Below are 15,075 nucleotides of genomic sequence, written 5' to 3'. Positions count from 1 at the left end.
AAGTTGCAGTCATATGTACGCATACCTGGCAAACTTCGATTTAACCCTGTATGTGGAGACCAGTTCCTGGGCTAAATCATAATTTATTTGCATACCATAATGCAAACAAGAAGGTGAAGCTGGGAAAGGGTTGTACAGAAGAAAGAGTGAGATTATATAGTCTCTTTTGATGGGACTAAGAAAACAGACCGCACGTATCCACCCCTGTGGATGCCCAGGTGTGACTTTTCTTCCATGGAAGCAAATACCTGCATTCATCAACAGAACACTATAGAAAGTTACAAACCATTTGTGTCCCCCCCCCTCCCACCACCACCACACTAAAGGGATACATACAGTATGCAAGCACACTGAGCCTGCTAAAAGGGCTAGCATATTGACAGTTATATACACAGAATCACTTCCTTGGTTAATGCAGGTATTTTCTACTGGATTTCCAGTACCTTGTGCCTAGGAATGGGCACGGATCACAAAAATGTGGTGTGGTTCAGGGGAAAACCACAAATCCACTTGGCCCAGAATAGAGCCAAACTGGGTTCAAGGGTTCATGCTCTAAACAGCTGATCTGCGGGAAAGCGTGCTCCTGTGGCTCCCTAGTTTTAGGTTCTAAACAGCTGAACTGTGGTAGCAGGCTGCCTCTGTAGCTCAGCTGTTTCCAATCTAAATAATTGAGCTGTGCCTGCAGGAATAACCCCCCAGTATGGGAATTACTGGTATTTACTCCCCAGTATGCATAGAAAATTATGCCCAGTGAAGAAGTCCTCCTAACAGCTGCCACTGTGTCTGGGGTGTGGCCACTTGCGAAGTCCAGGCAGACATGTGGTTCATAAGGAGAGTCTGGCTTAGAGTGTGATTCACTGAAACTGCCTAAATCTTTCATATATATATTTTAACAGTTAATTTAATCTATACAGTTTCTTGTAATATTTTAGCATCTTACAACTTCAGTTTGTTTGCCCTTTTCAATAAGAATGCATATTACAAAAGCTTAAATTGAACATTATTGTCCCCAGGAGATCTTCTCAGACTTTTTTGCAATCTGCCAAAGTTTCAGCTAAGAGAAGGTTATGAAAATCTTACACAGGCAGCTTTTAAAATTAAATTTTACTTCAGAGTTCAAATATTTACTGTAGACTTTTCAATATTAAAAGTGCATGTATAATTTAATCTGCTGTTATTCTGAAACCGAGTGAGACTGGAATAGCAAACTGCTTACTGATAATAGTAGCAAGTGTTATTTTTCAGACCTTCCGTTAGGAATTATAAGAGTTGTGGCCGCAAACTATTTCAGCTCTGCTGTTCTACTTTGTGCTGCTCTTCCAGAGAATATCAAGGGCATTTTATGTGAGACTAATGTGGGAAGCATTGTATGGGCATTGCATTATGAATAAACTGTAGCGTTTCTAGTCAGAGATGCAGCGTGCAGAATGTAGACACAAAAATCAAGGAATAGATGAGGTTTGAGGTAGGAATAGTTCTTCATAGGGTTAAATTTTGTGTTGAATTAGTTCAAGGTTAGGGTTTCGGTTAGGGCTAGCTTTGGGCAACATTAGGGTTAGTGTTAGGGTAAAAAAGATACATTTGGATGGGTCAGAGTTAGGTATTAATATTTTTTGAATTTTTAAACATATTTTTTTTTCTGTATTCCATCTACAGAGCAAAGATTTGCATTATATTTTCAAGAAAATATCCTGAGAACTAGTCAGAGGTGTAGTATGCAGAATGTATATACAAATGTAAAGGGACAGATTAATATATCAGAAGGAATATTTATGCCTAGGGTTAAATTTTGGGTTAAGCTCTATCTCCTCATGGACGGCCACCCGGACTCCCCCCCGGAACCATTCGGCAGATGTTTGGAAGCAGTGACAGAATGGTTCGAGCAGAGTCGCCTGAAACTCAACCCCTCCAAGACGGAGGTCCTGTGGCTGGGACATAGGGGGCAGGAACAGGAAGTGCGCTTACGCACCCTGGCAGGGACGCAACTCACCATCACGTCCCAGGCCAGGAATTTGTGTGTGACCATTGACGCCTCCCTGACTTTGGAGACGCAGGTCAAAAAAGTAGCAGGCCAGGCGCTTTTCCACCTTCACCAGGCCCGACTACTAGCGCCCTACCTGTCCCCCGAACACTTAGCCACAGTGATCCATGCAACGGTCACCTCCAGAATAGATTTCTGTAACTCGCTGTATACAGGCCTTCCCTTGTCCTTGATCCGGAAACTTCAGCTAGTGCAAAACGCAGCTGCTAGGGTCCTCACTGGTACACCTTGGAGGGCCCACATCCAGCCAGTGCTGAGGCAGCTGCACTGGTTGCCAATTGCTGCCCGGATCTGGTTCAAGGTTCTGGTTTTAACCTTCAAAGCTTTACGTGAGTTGGGACCCACATACCTGAGGGACTGCCTATCGCCCTATGCCCCTCACAGGGCATTACGCTCTGCGGGTGAAAATCTGCTGGTCGTTCCCGGCCCTAGGGAAGCATGCCTGGCCTCGACCAGGGCCAGGGCCTTTTCGGTCCTGGCCCCGACCTGGTGGAATGAGCTCCCGGGAGAGCTGCGGGCCCTGCGGGATCTTTCAACGTTCCGCAGGGCCTGCAAAACAGAGCTCTTCCGCCAGGTTTATGGTTGAGGCCGGGGCCGATAATATAGATCTATGCCCCCCCCGGGGACTCGGGATTCGGACCCGAAGTAAACATCATCAGGACCTCCTCTCCACCCGCCAGTAGTGGGACGGGGGGAAGTTGAGTTGCCGTTCTCTGCCATGCCGGTAATATTGGTAATGCTATTATTGTTTTAATGGGGTTTTAATGGGGATTTTGGGACGTTGTGACCCGCCATGAGCCGCAAGGGAGTGGCGGAAAATAAATCTAATAATAATAATAATAATAATAAAGTTCAAGGTTAAAGTTTGGTTTTGTGTTTAGGTTAGCTTAGGTATGGATAGATTTGGAAGAATGTTAGGATTAGCATAAGCAATTGCATCAGAAAAGAGTTAGAGTCAGAGTTAGGATGGGCAAGTGGTAAGTATAAATATTTTTACATAATTGTAAATAGAATTAATTACAGTTTCTCTGTATTCAACCTACAAAGTAAAGACTTACGTTACAAGAAAATGTTCTGAGTAGAGGTCAGAGATGTAGTGTGCAGAATGTAGACACAAAGAACAAGGGATAGATTAAGTTAGAGGTAGGAATTCATAGGGTTAAAATCTGGATTACATTCATTCAAGTTCAGTGTTTGGGTTAGGGTTAGTTTAAGAATGGTTGGGAAGGTGTTAGGAATAGCATGAGTGTTAGGGTGAGAAAAAGTGTCAGGGATTTAAAAAAATTTTGTACATATAATTAATTTATTTTGTGCGTGTGTGTTTGTCTTAGACGCTAGATGAATCAGCATATTGGGAAACAAAGTTAAGATGCTGGGTTTCCCCCCCTCTATTTCCTTGTTGTTCCCCCCGCCCTTTTCCTCTCCCCTTTCCTCCCCTTTTTGTTTTATCCCTTGTTTGACTACATTATAATTGTAACAGGATTTTTTTTCTGTTGGAGATGGATTGATGCTTGAGACTTAATGTTTTGATGCTGCCTTTCTCATCTATATTGTATTCAGAACATTCCTTACTTTCTACATTTAGCCCTTTTATATAAGAAATGTAGATCTAAATAACAGAATTGTTTATTCTAATGGGCTTATACTTTAGTTGAGTTATTTAAGTAGTACAAACTTTGATAGCTGTGCATTTGATATATGCATAGAAATCAAGAAACGAGTAGATGAAACAGATGAGGACTAGAAAACTGAAGAAATGCTGGAAAAATTGTCATGAATATTGGTGAACCAAATGCAGTAATTTTAAAGAAAGAACCCAAAATACTACTCAAGATTCAGAGAAAATAACTTTAAAAATATACAGCATATTAATTAATTTAAAATTACAAAAAGAAATACAAAAGCAAAAAGAAAATTTGTTTACGAATCTTATTTAGAACGACAGGATCTTTGGATTGAAAAGGCAGAAAAAAGTATTGAAATCCTGAAAACTCAAAGCAAATCTAATAAGCTGCATTTTAGAGGAATCCCAGAGGATTTGGGAAGGCCAAATTTGAGGGGGGAAACTTCTGTGATGTACTTCACAATTATTTTAAGATACAGGGAGGTTTTCCTGACATTGACCAGATTTTCTGGATGAATTCAAGATTTGCATGCAAGAATAAGCCATCTTGAAATATACTGGCTTGATTCACCCAGAAGAAAACATGAGATAGAATACTAAAGAACCAAAAGGGATCATACCAGATAGCTTGATGCCTTCCATTTATAGTTTCCTCTTTCAAGATATGATTCTTATTCTGAATCCAGAGTTAGGAAGTGTAAGAGAATGCACTCCCTTCTGTTTTTTGTTTGTTTGTTTGTTAACTTCTACCCCAGGATAGATACAAGTGTGTGTTAAAAGAAAGTTGATTATAATAGGTGCATACTTCTTTAGTAGCCTCAGCATAAAACTATAGTCAGAATCATAGAATCATAGAATCATAGAGTTGGAAGGGGCCATACAGGCCATCTAGTCCAACCCCCTGCTCAACGCAGGATTATCCCTAAGCATCCTAAAGCATCCAAGAAAAGTGTGTATCCAACCTTTGCTTGAAGACTGCCAGTGAGGGGGAGCTCACCACCTCCTTAGGCAGCCTATTCCACTGCTGAAGAAGATTGCCCTCTGTGTGCTTCAGAGAGCAACAGTATACATTGGAGTAAAATGGCTGATTCATAGGTCTGTATAGGTTGAAATTGTAGAAAATTGGAAGAGCCCATCCAGACTTTTGGGGCAGTAACCCAGACACCCTCCCATGGCCAAAATAATTGACCTCCCAATGTTATTATATATTGTTTTACTGTTGAACTGTTATAATGCTTTATTGAAGGCTGCTCAATGTTGCAGACTATGTAATGTTCCATGTAAGAGTTATTCAATGTTCAATGTAAACTGTCCAGAGCCGCAAGGAATGGGTGGTATAGAAATCCAAACAAACAAACAAATAAATAAATTTTAAAAATAAATAAACAAACAAACAAATAAATAAATAATGTTCTGATAGTAAACCAGACCTAATGGGCTTCTGCATTTGTCTATCAGTTTCCGCTTCCCATTAGCGATTGAAGGTTCCCCTATGGAATTCATAATAGTAGCCTTTTTGAGGTTAAGAAGGCATGATGTTTCATAGGATTTATAAACATACTTTTAGCTACACAAGTGCTTCTATAGTTTGTTCTTTTTTGGGTTAGTTTACTTATTTTTGTATGTTTCTCCCTGTTAACAAAATAATTACAGAGGCATATGGATTAGTATGGTTTTCTTCTTTCTTTGTTATAGTTTGCTTCTTTCCTGGCTTCTAAATGGCTATTCTCAGCTGGAGAATACCTAAACTCCCAAGTGATGTGACTTTGGTTCGCTTTATTTAAACAAACAAGGTGATTTGTTTTCAGGATCTCCACCAGGCAATTACTTATCTGAACCTATTTGTTCTCTTTCCCCCCCATTAACACTGGAGTAAAATTCTTTTTCTTTCCTTAAACTTGCTTCTTGTTTTTTCAATCAGATTTTAAGCAATAGAATGTATATTTGCACGCATTAAAACAATCCAGTTTTGCCATTTGCAAATTTCTAGATGACCTGTAAACTGGAACTCTTTATTCATCATGTGATTGAATAAAGATATTTTGCAGAGTAGGTTATGTCTAGTTTGGCTACTGTTTTATGTTCAAGATTTTATCTGCACCATCCTTTATCATTTGAAGATTGCACTTTCACAGAACTCTGTGCAAATTAAAAAGTTATTTATTGCTGAATAAATAACACTGTTTAAATATTTATTGCCCAGTGGGAATTGACCAGAGACATGGGGCAGAAAATTCTCCTTTTCCTCTTTGTGTCTTTCTTCTGCACAGTGCTCTGGAATTGCTCTTTCCAGATGTGGACATGCTTCTTCTGAAAATAACAGCCTTACTATTCTATAGAATGCCCTAGATTATTTGCTTCCCTACCCGAAGAACATTGTGTGTGGGCAGATTATTGGCATTTTAAGGTCTGTGTGAAGTCTGGGAAGCCAGAACCTACTGTAAACAGAGCAGTAGAGGACAGTTGAAGTAGGGAGGGGCATTCAGCTGACTGATTATTTTTAGAAGACAAGTTCCAAGAAGTTCTGAATATAATGCAGCTGATTTAAAAGAGGATTATCGATCTCTTCAGGGTATCTGCATGAATTTTAGTGTTTTTTTCAAAATCTATTTTATGGCTGTGGCCTTATAAACTGATCACAGGCAGCCAGACTATTAAAATGTGTCCTTTGCAGCCTTTGTTGTGTGGCTGTTTTAGAATGAATTTTCCTTAGGTGGTCCACTTATTTAAAATTAATTATATATTTGTATTTTCAGAGTCCTGCAGAATTCTCTCTGAATTAAACAGAAATTTGCATGAAAAGATTTATTTTGGTCATGTTAGCACACACACAGATTTCTGACACTTTAGTGTCAGAAGTGTCTCTCATAATTCAGTTGACAGAGACTGTGTTGAGCCTTTTTGATAGGCACTCATTAAAGAGAGGTTTGTCAGTTTGGGACACTATTACAGCTTGTTTGTTATGCTGTTTTGCATTTTTTGCTTCTGTCACCTCCCTCCTTCTCACACTCTTTCATTGAATCTTTCCTGGTTTGATTAAACTCCTGTTAAGGAGCAATCCTTAGCAGGACTAGTCAGAAATAAGTCCCCAGCTGGTCTATGAAGCTTACTCCCAGGGAAGTTTTCTTAGGGTTGTAGTTTTAGTTGGGACACCTGAATGCACAGGGAAAATAGGAGTTTGTTACCCTGTTCAAACTGGGATCCTGATCCTTGGTTAAATCTCATCTCAGTTTAGAATAATGACCTGTGGAGGAAATTAAACTCCAGTATACCAAGGCCTCTCTATTTGAACTTTGCAGCCAACAAGCATAATCCAACTGGTAAGTGTTTAATCAAGCTCTGTGTGTGTGAAGAGGAAGAGGTGGAAAGGGTGTGTGCAAGCACAGCAGGCAACCCATGTTCATGGTGAGCTATGACAGATCCCTTGCATTAGAGGCTATCATGACATTTGAGTGATGTTCAGTTTTTCATGGTCAGAAGTTATATATGTTCTATTTGTTCTGCTTTGTTTTTGGGAAATATTGTGACGGTACTGAGATTTGGCTGGCTGAAATTTAGTCAATGTTCTTTTTCTAGGTTCTTCAGAAACTTTTAAACCACTTTAGGAAAAACCAGGACAAAGTGCTCCTTTTTTCCTTTTCTACCAAGGTGAGCTACACATTAACATGGCATGATTTACCTTATCAGTATGTGGTCAGATGTAAGGTACTGGAAACAGGCATGTGTTGATTTTCATATGTATTCTGATAATGATGAGATGCACTGGCAGCTTCAAACATTATGGTTTTCCAGTAAAACCAGCTATTGATCCTGTCGCTGTTTTCTTTTTTTTAACGCATGCACGCACAGTGGCTGTTTTCTTTTTTTTTAATGCATGCATGCACATCAGCAATTTTCAGTGCTTGCATAGTGAAACAGATGTGTGTGCAGTCACTATGGCCCATTATGCACGGACGCCGAAACGGCGATTTCGGGTCACATGGAAAACGCGGAGGGGGAAGACGCGATGCACACCGGTTATGCACGGGGCGGGGTGCGACGGCGGCAAAACCCAGAGTAACCAATTATGCACGCGGCGATCCGGGCGCCGCTTCTGGTTGCGCCCCGGTCACCCGGAAGCTGCGCTTTCTTCCGCGTTTCACTGACGCGGCTTTTTCGGCGGCATGCACCGAAGCTGCGGCCGGTTGCAGCCAGATCCGTGCGTTATCGGTGATTTTAATCGCCGCCATTCCACCCCGAATGTGCGCTAAAACCCCCGTGCATAATGGGTCTATGTGCTACTTTACAGGCAGTTTGCTCACTTTCTCCTACAGATAAATGTTCCTTTTTTCTGCAGGTCAGTGGGAAGTATTTCAGTGATAACTGAGGTCAGACTCTCTTGTCTTTCTTACATGTAGAATTTCTGCAAGAGAGAAATAAGATTTAGGAAATAGTGCATGTAATGAAACAGGACTGCAGAGTTTGAGAAATACATGTAAATTAATCTGCAATCTCTTCATGAGGTTGTAGCTTTTCTCTGGGAAAGTGAAGATTTTCAGCTTGTATCATTGCTGCAAATGCAAAATGTTTCTATTAAATGATAATCGTCATTCTATGACACAGAGAAAAGAGATGATGATAGGGAAGCTCTCAGTAGTTCCAAACCTTCAGGATACTTGAGCTCTCTGGTTCATAGGGACTGTTTTTAAATAGTACTAATTGCCTTTTCTCTCTGTCTTCTCCTTCAGTTACTTGATGTGCTGGAACAATATTGTATGGCATCTGGGCTAGATTATCGAAGACTTGATGGAAATACCAAGGCAGAGGACAGGGTCAAGATAGTAAAAGAGTTCAACGGCATGGAAGAAGTTAACATTTGCCTCGTTTCTACAATGTAAGAAAATGCTGTGTCTGCTTTTGTCTAGGTAGTTAGAGATTTATAGCAAATTTACTACTCTCCCATTTGATTGATCTTGCATTTTGTCACTTCCTTGGGAAGAAGCAATAACATTACTGTCTGCTGTTATAAGACTGGGAAGTAGACTGCATCAATCAAAGCTATTAGGGTAGAAATGAGTCATATCCCTTACGTATGTCTATGTTTGTTAAATCTGTCCCTCTTTCTGGGAATTCGTTATGATCTGAAATGTATGAAAGATAATATTAGACAAAAGTTGTGTAGTTTTTGGTATACTTTGGGAACCAAAATAATCACTAATAAATTAATTTCCAATGATCCTTATCCTAAATATTTTCTCTCTTGTCTCAGAAACCAGTAGTACCAAGTACTCATAGAAAATCACAAATTCAAGTAAAACCATGAAAACATCTTTTATGGGCTTATAAATGGTCTGGTTTCTTAACTAATTTTTCATAGTATAATTTTCCTTTTAAGAGGTATGCTTTTATGTCATTAACAAGACTGCTGTTTTGTTGGGCATCTTACTAAATTTGATATTAGTTTTTCATATTACCTTCTGTTCCCACATTCTTCTGGGTCTGAGTTTTTACAAATATATACACACCCGTTCATGTGTAACATGAAGCCATGGTCAATTAACTATGGTTAGTTTGTGAAACTATGATCTGGCTCAGACAATCATTCAAATACTGGTTTGCCTGCAGAAACCCAGCTGGCATCCTGGGCAGGCGATGCCAAGGAACTAGTTAGCATGCCTCTATTCATATTTCAGACAAAACTACAGTTAAAACTGTGGCTAACAGATCAACTTCAAATCATGGTTTCAGATTTCGATTTGACATACCCTAACTAACCATAATTAGTGGTAGTGGCCTACATTTGGACAATAAGAATACCTAAGCCATCCCCGGACCCTTCCCCGGCAGCGAGCTCAGCGGTCAAACTGACTGCCTACTCATGGCGGTCAGTGCGGCCTCTGGAAAGAGCTCTGGCTTGAGCTGGTGAGGGCCCAATTGGAAGGTGCTGTGCGCCTTCCGATTGGGCCCTCACCTGACTGGTTAGAACTCTTGTCCATCCGGGTGAGGGGCCAATCGGAAGGCACTTCGCACCTTTCGATTGGCCCCTCGCCCAGACCAGCCCCGCCCACTCTCTGCCTACTTACCCCTTAATGAAATATGATAGTGGAAAGATATGGGGTGATCAAATGTCAAGGAAAATAATAACTGATAATTTCATCCAGTTCCTCAACTCCTTTACTCTATTTCGGTAGTTGCTTTCTACTGTAACCCTTGGAGCCTTCATCTTTTTGTGTGCTGAAAGCAAGTAATATCAGAAAGGATATTATTATTAGTAGTAGTAGTAGTATTGGTTTTGGTATTAGTATTACTATTAGTATTAGTATTAAAAATGATCATACTGCATCCCCAGGGGTTTGCCATAGATGACTTACACAATAAAAATAATAAAAACAAAACATTAAAAGATATAAATTCATTCCACCCCCAGGCTGTTTCACAAATATATATAGAGGAACCATGGATAAGGATGTAAATTTTGTATCAAATATGTGTTTTCTTCTTATCTCCTACTGTCTGTATCTTTTTAGAGTGATTGGCATTATGTCATACTTAATAAACTACAGTATTTGCTGGCATATAAGACTACTTTTCCCCCCTGAAAAACATGCCTCCAAGCAGGGGGGGGGGTCATCCTATATGCCGGGTGCACTTCAGTTGGGATAGACATAGCTGCCCATAGTGGCCCATAGTACTGTAATGTAATGTAACAAACTCTATATTTTGAGTGGAAATATTGGGGGGCCGTCTTATACGCCCAGTCGTCTTATACGCCGGCAAATACGGTAAGTAATTTACTAACCCAGCTCTCCAGATTAGAAGCCCCTGCACTTAACCACTACACCAAGCTGGTTCTATGCTGTGCTTATGTGCTGTGGAAGTTTGTGAGAGTTTGATACTGTTAATGGAAGGTGTTTCTTTTTCTATGACTGTATTTACCACATCCCTTCTTCCCATGAACAAAGCAACATATTTGATATAAGCATTAGTATTTTAAGAAAAACTGAATAGAACCTCAAGAGTATCTGGTAAAAATAACTCAATTCTGTAAAAGTGCATCATTTTACCACTGTACGCGTAGGCTGACTTGTATCAATGTCATGTGATTACTGGAGGTGATAGGTGGTGATTCTCTTGTGATGAAGTTAAAACTGGATAGGTACTATTCTGGCTGGCCATAGGACAGTTGAAATTTGATTATAATATTGTATCACAGCTAATGATAATGACAAGTTTTGCTAATATTTTTGAAAGTGTTGATGTCAGAATCTATTGCTTCTCTATTTTTTTCTATGATTGTAAAGGGCTGGTGGAGTAGGACTCAATTTCATTGGTGCCAATATTGTTATACTGTTTGACCCAACATGGAATCCAGCTAATGACCTCCAAGCCATTGACAGGTACACGTGCTAAAAATGTAAGCCTTTAGTTTTTCCTTGGTGGTTTTTTGTTTTGAGCCTGGAAATTTTGTTTTTGCAGAGCTTACAGGATTGGTCAATCCAGGGATGTCAAAGTGTTTAGACTAATCTCTTTGGGGACAGTGGAGGAGATAATGTACTTACGACAGGTTTACAAACAGGTAAAGAATTCATACTGCTTTGATTCCTAAAGCTTATTTTTAGATCTCATTACTATACTTTTATTCCCAATCTTCTGTTGTCTTGTTGCCTTAGAGCAGGGACTGCTTGGCTTTTTTTAACGCACCATATACAATGGAAGTGTTATAATAAATAAATACATTCCTGATACATGTTAGAATTTTCTTACTGGCCGTTTAAAACATAGGTATGTGTCCCTGTCATAAGTGCACAGAAGATACCTGGGGTTTTTCTGCATTCTTTCCCATTCTTCATTCTTTCCCATTCTTGCAGTCTCTTCAAATCTCTGCAAAGTCCAACAAAAATCTAGTGCAGGCTTTCTTAACCAGGGTTTTGTGAAATCCCAGGGTTTCTTTATGGCCCTGAAAGAGTTTAAATTTTAGTTTAAATTTGCACCCTGCCCCAGATTTCATTCCCATGGTGAATTCAGTTGCACAGGGCAGGAGGAGCTCATTCTTCCTTCCTTCTATCCAGAGCCCAAGGATCCCCAAGAACAGGAGTGGCACCGGCTGGGAGCGTGTCGAGCCCTAAGCTTTTATCTTGGAGGACTTATGTCCTTCAAGAGTTCCGAGCTTTTTATGGCTTCTAGTGAGGACTGGTCATAAGATACCACTAGTAGTGGCACTGGCACCTTGCTTGCTACCATTATTGGTATTGGCTGCAAAACTATTGCAAATAGTATAGCTATTATAGGTTGTTTTCATGAAATAAAGTTCTATAATCTGTTGTTTTCTCTGTTTTAGCAATTGCATTGTGTAGTAGTGGGAAGTGAAAATGCAAAACGATATTTTGAAGCAGTGCAAGGATCAAAGGATCATCAAGGAGAACTTTTTGGCATCAATAACCTTTTCAGGCTTCAGGACCGTGGATCATGTCTTACAAAAGAAATTCTGGAGGTATGATGTTTGGCCTCCTGAATATTATCTTTGTTGTGTGTGTTGCTGTATGTTTCCACATATAAGAACTTCTTCTAATACAGTGAGATATGGAATGGCAGCTGACTGCCTTTGGTGGCAGGGTGCTGACTCAATTTTCTACTACTGGCACACCCCCAGTAGTGGTGCCCAAGCAGCTTGATAATGTGCTGTAGTTAGAGGTGGGATGCGCAGCTAGTACTAGTGTTGGTACCACAAGTATCTGAGGAAATTTGTAATCCTTTCTCCCCTTCCCTTTCCTGGAATAATTCACACAAACACCTTATTTTGGCAACACAAGAATAAATTGATTTGTCTTTAGAAGAACTAATAAATGGCAGGGTAATTCTGTAGGGGAGAGAGATGGATGTATTGCATTTGGAATGGAAACCCAAGATTCTCAGACTCATGTCAGTAACATACTGTTTCTCTGGGGTAATATAACAGGATACCTAACCTAATCCTGCCTCTCTATAGGCGTATGAGCCTTATCTACCTAGCTGTGTCAATAGCTGAGTCATACCTGTCTTGCTGTATTGATATCCCCTCACTTTTGTCTATTTTTCCATATGCTTCCCTCCCTTCTTTCTCTCATTGAGAAATCTACAGCCTTTCTTTGGTAGGAAACAAATTGTCTTTGACACATGGAGGACAGAGCTAGAAGCTGTCTGTCACACACTACCACATGTTGTTGTTCTTTGCTTTTAGCAATTAATTACTGTGAGTGCTTGTTCACCATATGAGGACTTCTGGAATTTTAGGAAATAATTGTCACTGTCCTCACAAAATATGTTCAGATGTTCCAAGGCAGACATTCTCTGATGGAACCAGCTGCTTCCAAATGGATGCTTCCTGCAGATGCCGAAATGGTGCTTGGATGCAGGCGAAGTATCTCTTGGTCCAGCTAGGAAAAGGAAAATCCTGCTTGGTGTGGTTTAAATTTTCAAAGCGAGAGGAAGGCGAAGTTACCAGTGTTTGTCTTTGCATGACTTCTTTTATGTACTTGAGCTCAGTGCTGTACTAGCCAGTCATTTGAGAAGGAGTGGCCTGAAGCTACCTATTCCATTTGAGACCTTTTGGATTTTTTGAACTGAGATTCAAAAGCTTTGGTCAACACTTTGGCATTCATAAGCACCATATTGGGAATTGTTGGGCCAGACCAATGAATTTATGTGATGAAGATATGAATCATAAGTGAATTACCTTGGTGTCTTATAGAGGGAGGGCCAAGTGGAAGCTGGTGTCATGACAGCAACTACCTGGCTAAAAGAGGAACCTCATCAGCAGAAGCAAATGGTATATTTTCAAGTTGTCTTTTAAAATTTTGCTTATCATGAAGCACTGCAGATTAAAGTTTCTGCAAATGTATTTACAAACTTTATTAATAATGAATAAATGGAAAAGAAAGGATATGGAATGAACACCATGGTGTTGGCAGAAGGATAACTCATTTTAGGTTTTGCCATTGTAACAGTGGCCAATAGCTTTCTTCTTTAACATTTTTCCATTACCCCCAAGTAAGTATTTCTATTGGAGATTTATTTTGGGAGCAATTACCATATCAAAGCCAAGTATCCCTACTGTGATGAAGAGATTTTCTGATGGGTTCTCCATGCAGACCCAAAAGTTATGCTTCCTTCTTTTAAAGCACCTCCTGCATGAATGAAGTGGATTGGATCTTTGCTCTGTAGAAGGAAGAGGTGTTTGGGGAAAGAAGGAAGAGGGTGCCTGCTGCTCATGGTTGTGAAGCCTATGCTTAACCACAGGAGAACAGTTTGAATTTAGGCTTTATTGCTCTTTTTTCCAAATTATCTATTTCAAAGCATTCTGATGAGCACTCTACAAGGTTTCTTGATTGGCAAGGGATAGATCGTAGGCACTTGGTAGAATCTGCACATTAAAATATAGCTGAAATGATAGCAAAGAGTAATTGGAAAAGCAGTAACAAAGTCTTTAGTAGTGTACAACAAATTAATTTTTCAACAGTGTTTAGAAAAATTATTAGGCTAATGTTTGTGTAGGCTATTTCAGAGCAGAAGTTTTTCCGTATTTAGTATTTAATGAAATTAATATATCGAACATAGACATATAATCTTTTGTTATTAAAAATCTTGTTTGTTATTTAAAATCTTTCTTAAAGGAACTCCATAGTTCACATAATGATTATATCATAAATACATGTGTATCAAATCAGACTACAGATTCATTAAATAGTCAAACAAGTCCATTAAGTATTAAACATATATGACTTTTTAAGGTAATTCTTACAATATTTTCCCTATAGATAATTTCCCTATATATAAATATTTACTAGAACTAAGCCTCATTGAACTCAGTGGAAAATGTTCACTAGTCAATCTAAGAGCAAAAGGGTTTTTTTTGGGGGGGGGAGGAGGGGTGTAGCTTCAAAAGCAGTAAATTGCAAGTTCTGGAAAACTGCATGAAAATAACACATTGGAGGCCATTGTGACAAGTTCCTAGTTAACAGTCAAACAACAGATAATTATTTCATAGTTCCTGTTTATAATTTAAATACATATGGCTCCACTTTTCTGCTTATCATACGTAATTTTATTTATTTATTTATTTATATGCCACCCCTCTTGGTTACCTGTCTCAGGGTGGTTTACACAGTCTAAAAGACTCACTAAAACAATATTACATGGGATAAAACCTTACTAAATTATATAAACCACAATTCATCACTGTTGCATCAATTTTGGTTATTAAAGTAGCTAGAATATGTTAAAATATAGAGATGGGGGAAAAAGAAAGAAGGGCAGGGTGCAAGAGGGAGGCTTGATATTGCTATAGTTGTTATCTAGCTATTATCTACCTGTTTTGCCTCAATCATATGCCTAGCAGAAGAGCTCCATCTTGCAGCCTCTGCTGGATGCTGGTAGTCCCAACAGGGCCCTGATC

The 15,075-nt window shown here is 39.5% G+C and overlaps 1 protein-coding gene across 6 annotated transcripts in view; it reads left to right on the top strand.

Annotated features, from left to right (window-relative positions):
* The window catches only part of ERCC6L2 (ERCC excision repair 6 like 2), a 77,059-nt gene that overhangs the window by 39,194 nt on the left and 22,790 nt on the right, over nucleotides 1-15,075 (top strand). For 4 of the 6 annotated variants that reach the window (XM_077344562.1, XM_077344565.1, XM_077344561.1 and 1 more), the window contains 6 exons: nucleotides 7,242-7,313; nucleotides 8,393-8,538; nucleotides 10,946-11,041; nucleotides 11,121-11,220; nucleotides 11,983-12,135; nucleotides 13,372-13,449. In XM_077344562.1, coding sequence (XP_077200677.1) covers nucleotides 7,242-7,313; nucleotides 8,393-8,538; nucleotides 10,946-11,041; nucleotides 11,121-11,220; nucleotides 11,983-12,135; nucleotides 13,372-13,449 — 645 coding nt within the window. Of the gene's footprint in view, nucleotides 1-7,241; nucleotides 7,314-8,392; nucleotides 8,539-10,945; nucleotides 11,042-11,120; nucleotides 11,221-11,982; nucleotides 12,142-13,371; nucleotides 13,450-15,075 lie in introns of those variants that run through there. The other 2 variants (XM_077344564.1, XM_077344566.1) reach the window with 2 other exon arrangements.

Source organism: Paroedura picta, chromosome 7 (genome assembly GCF_049243985.1).
Source record: "Paroedura picta isolate Pp20150507F chromosome 7, Ppicta_v3.0, whole genome shotgun sequence".
Classification (NCBI taxonomy): Eukaryota; Metazoa; Chordata; class Lepidosauria; order Squamata; family Gekkonidae; genus Paroedura; species Paroedura picta.
The sequence above is the reverse complement of the archived record's forward strand: the minus strand, read 5'-3'. Positions and strand labels throughout refer to the sequence as shown.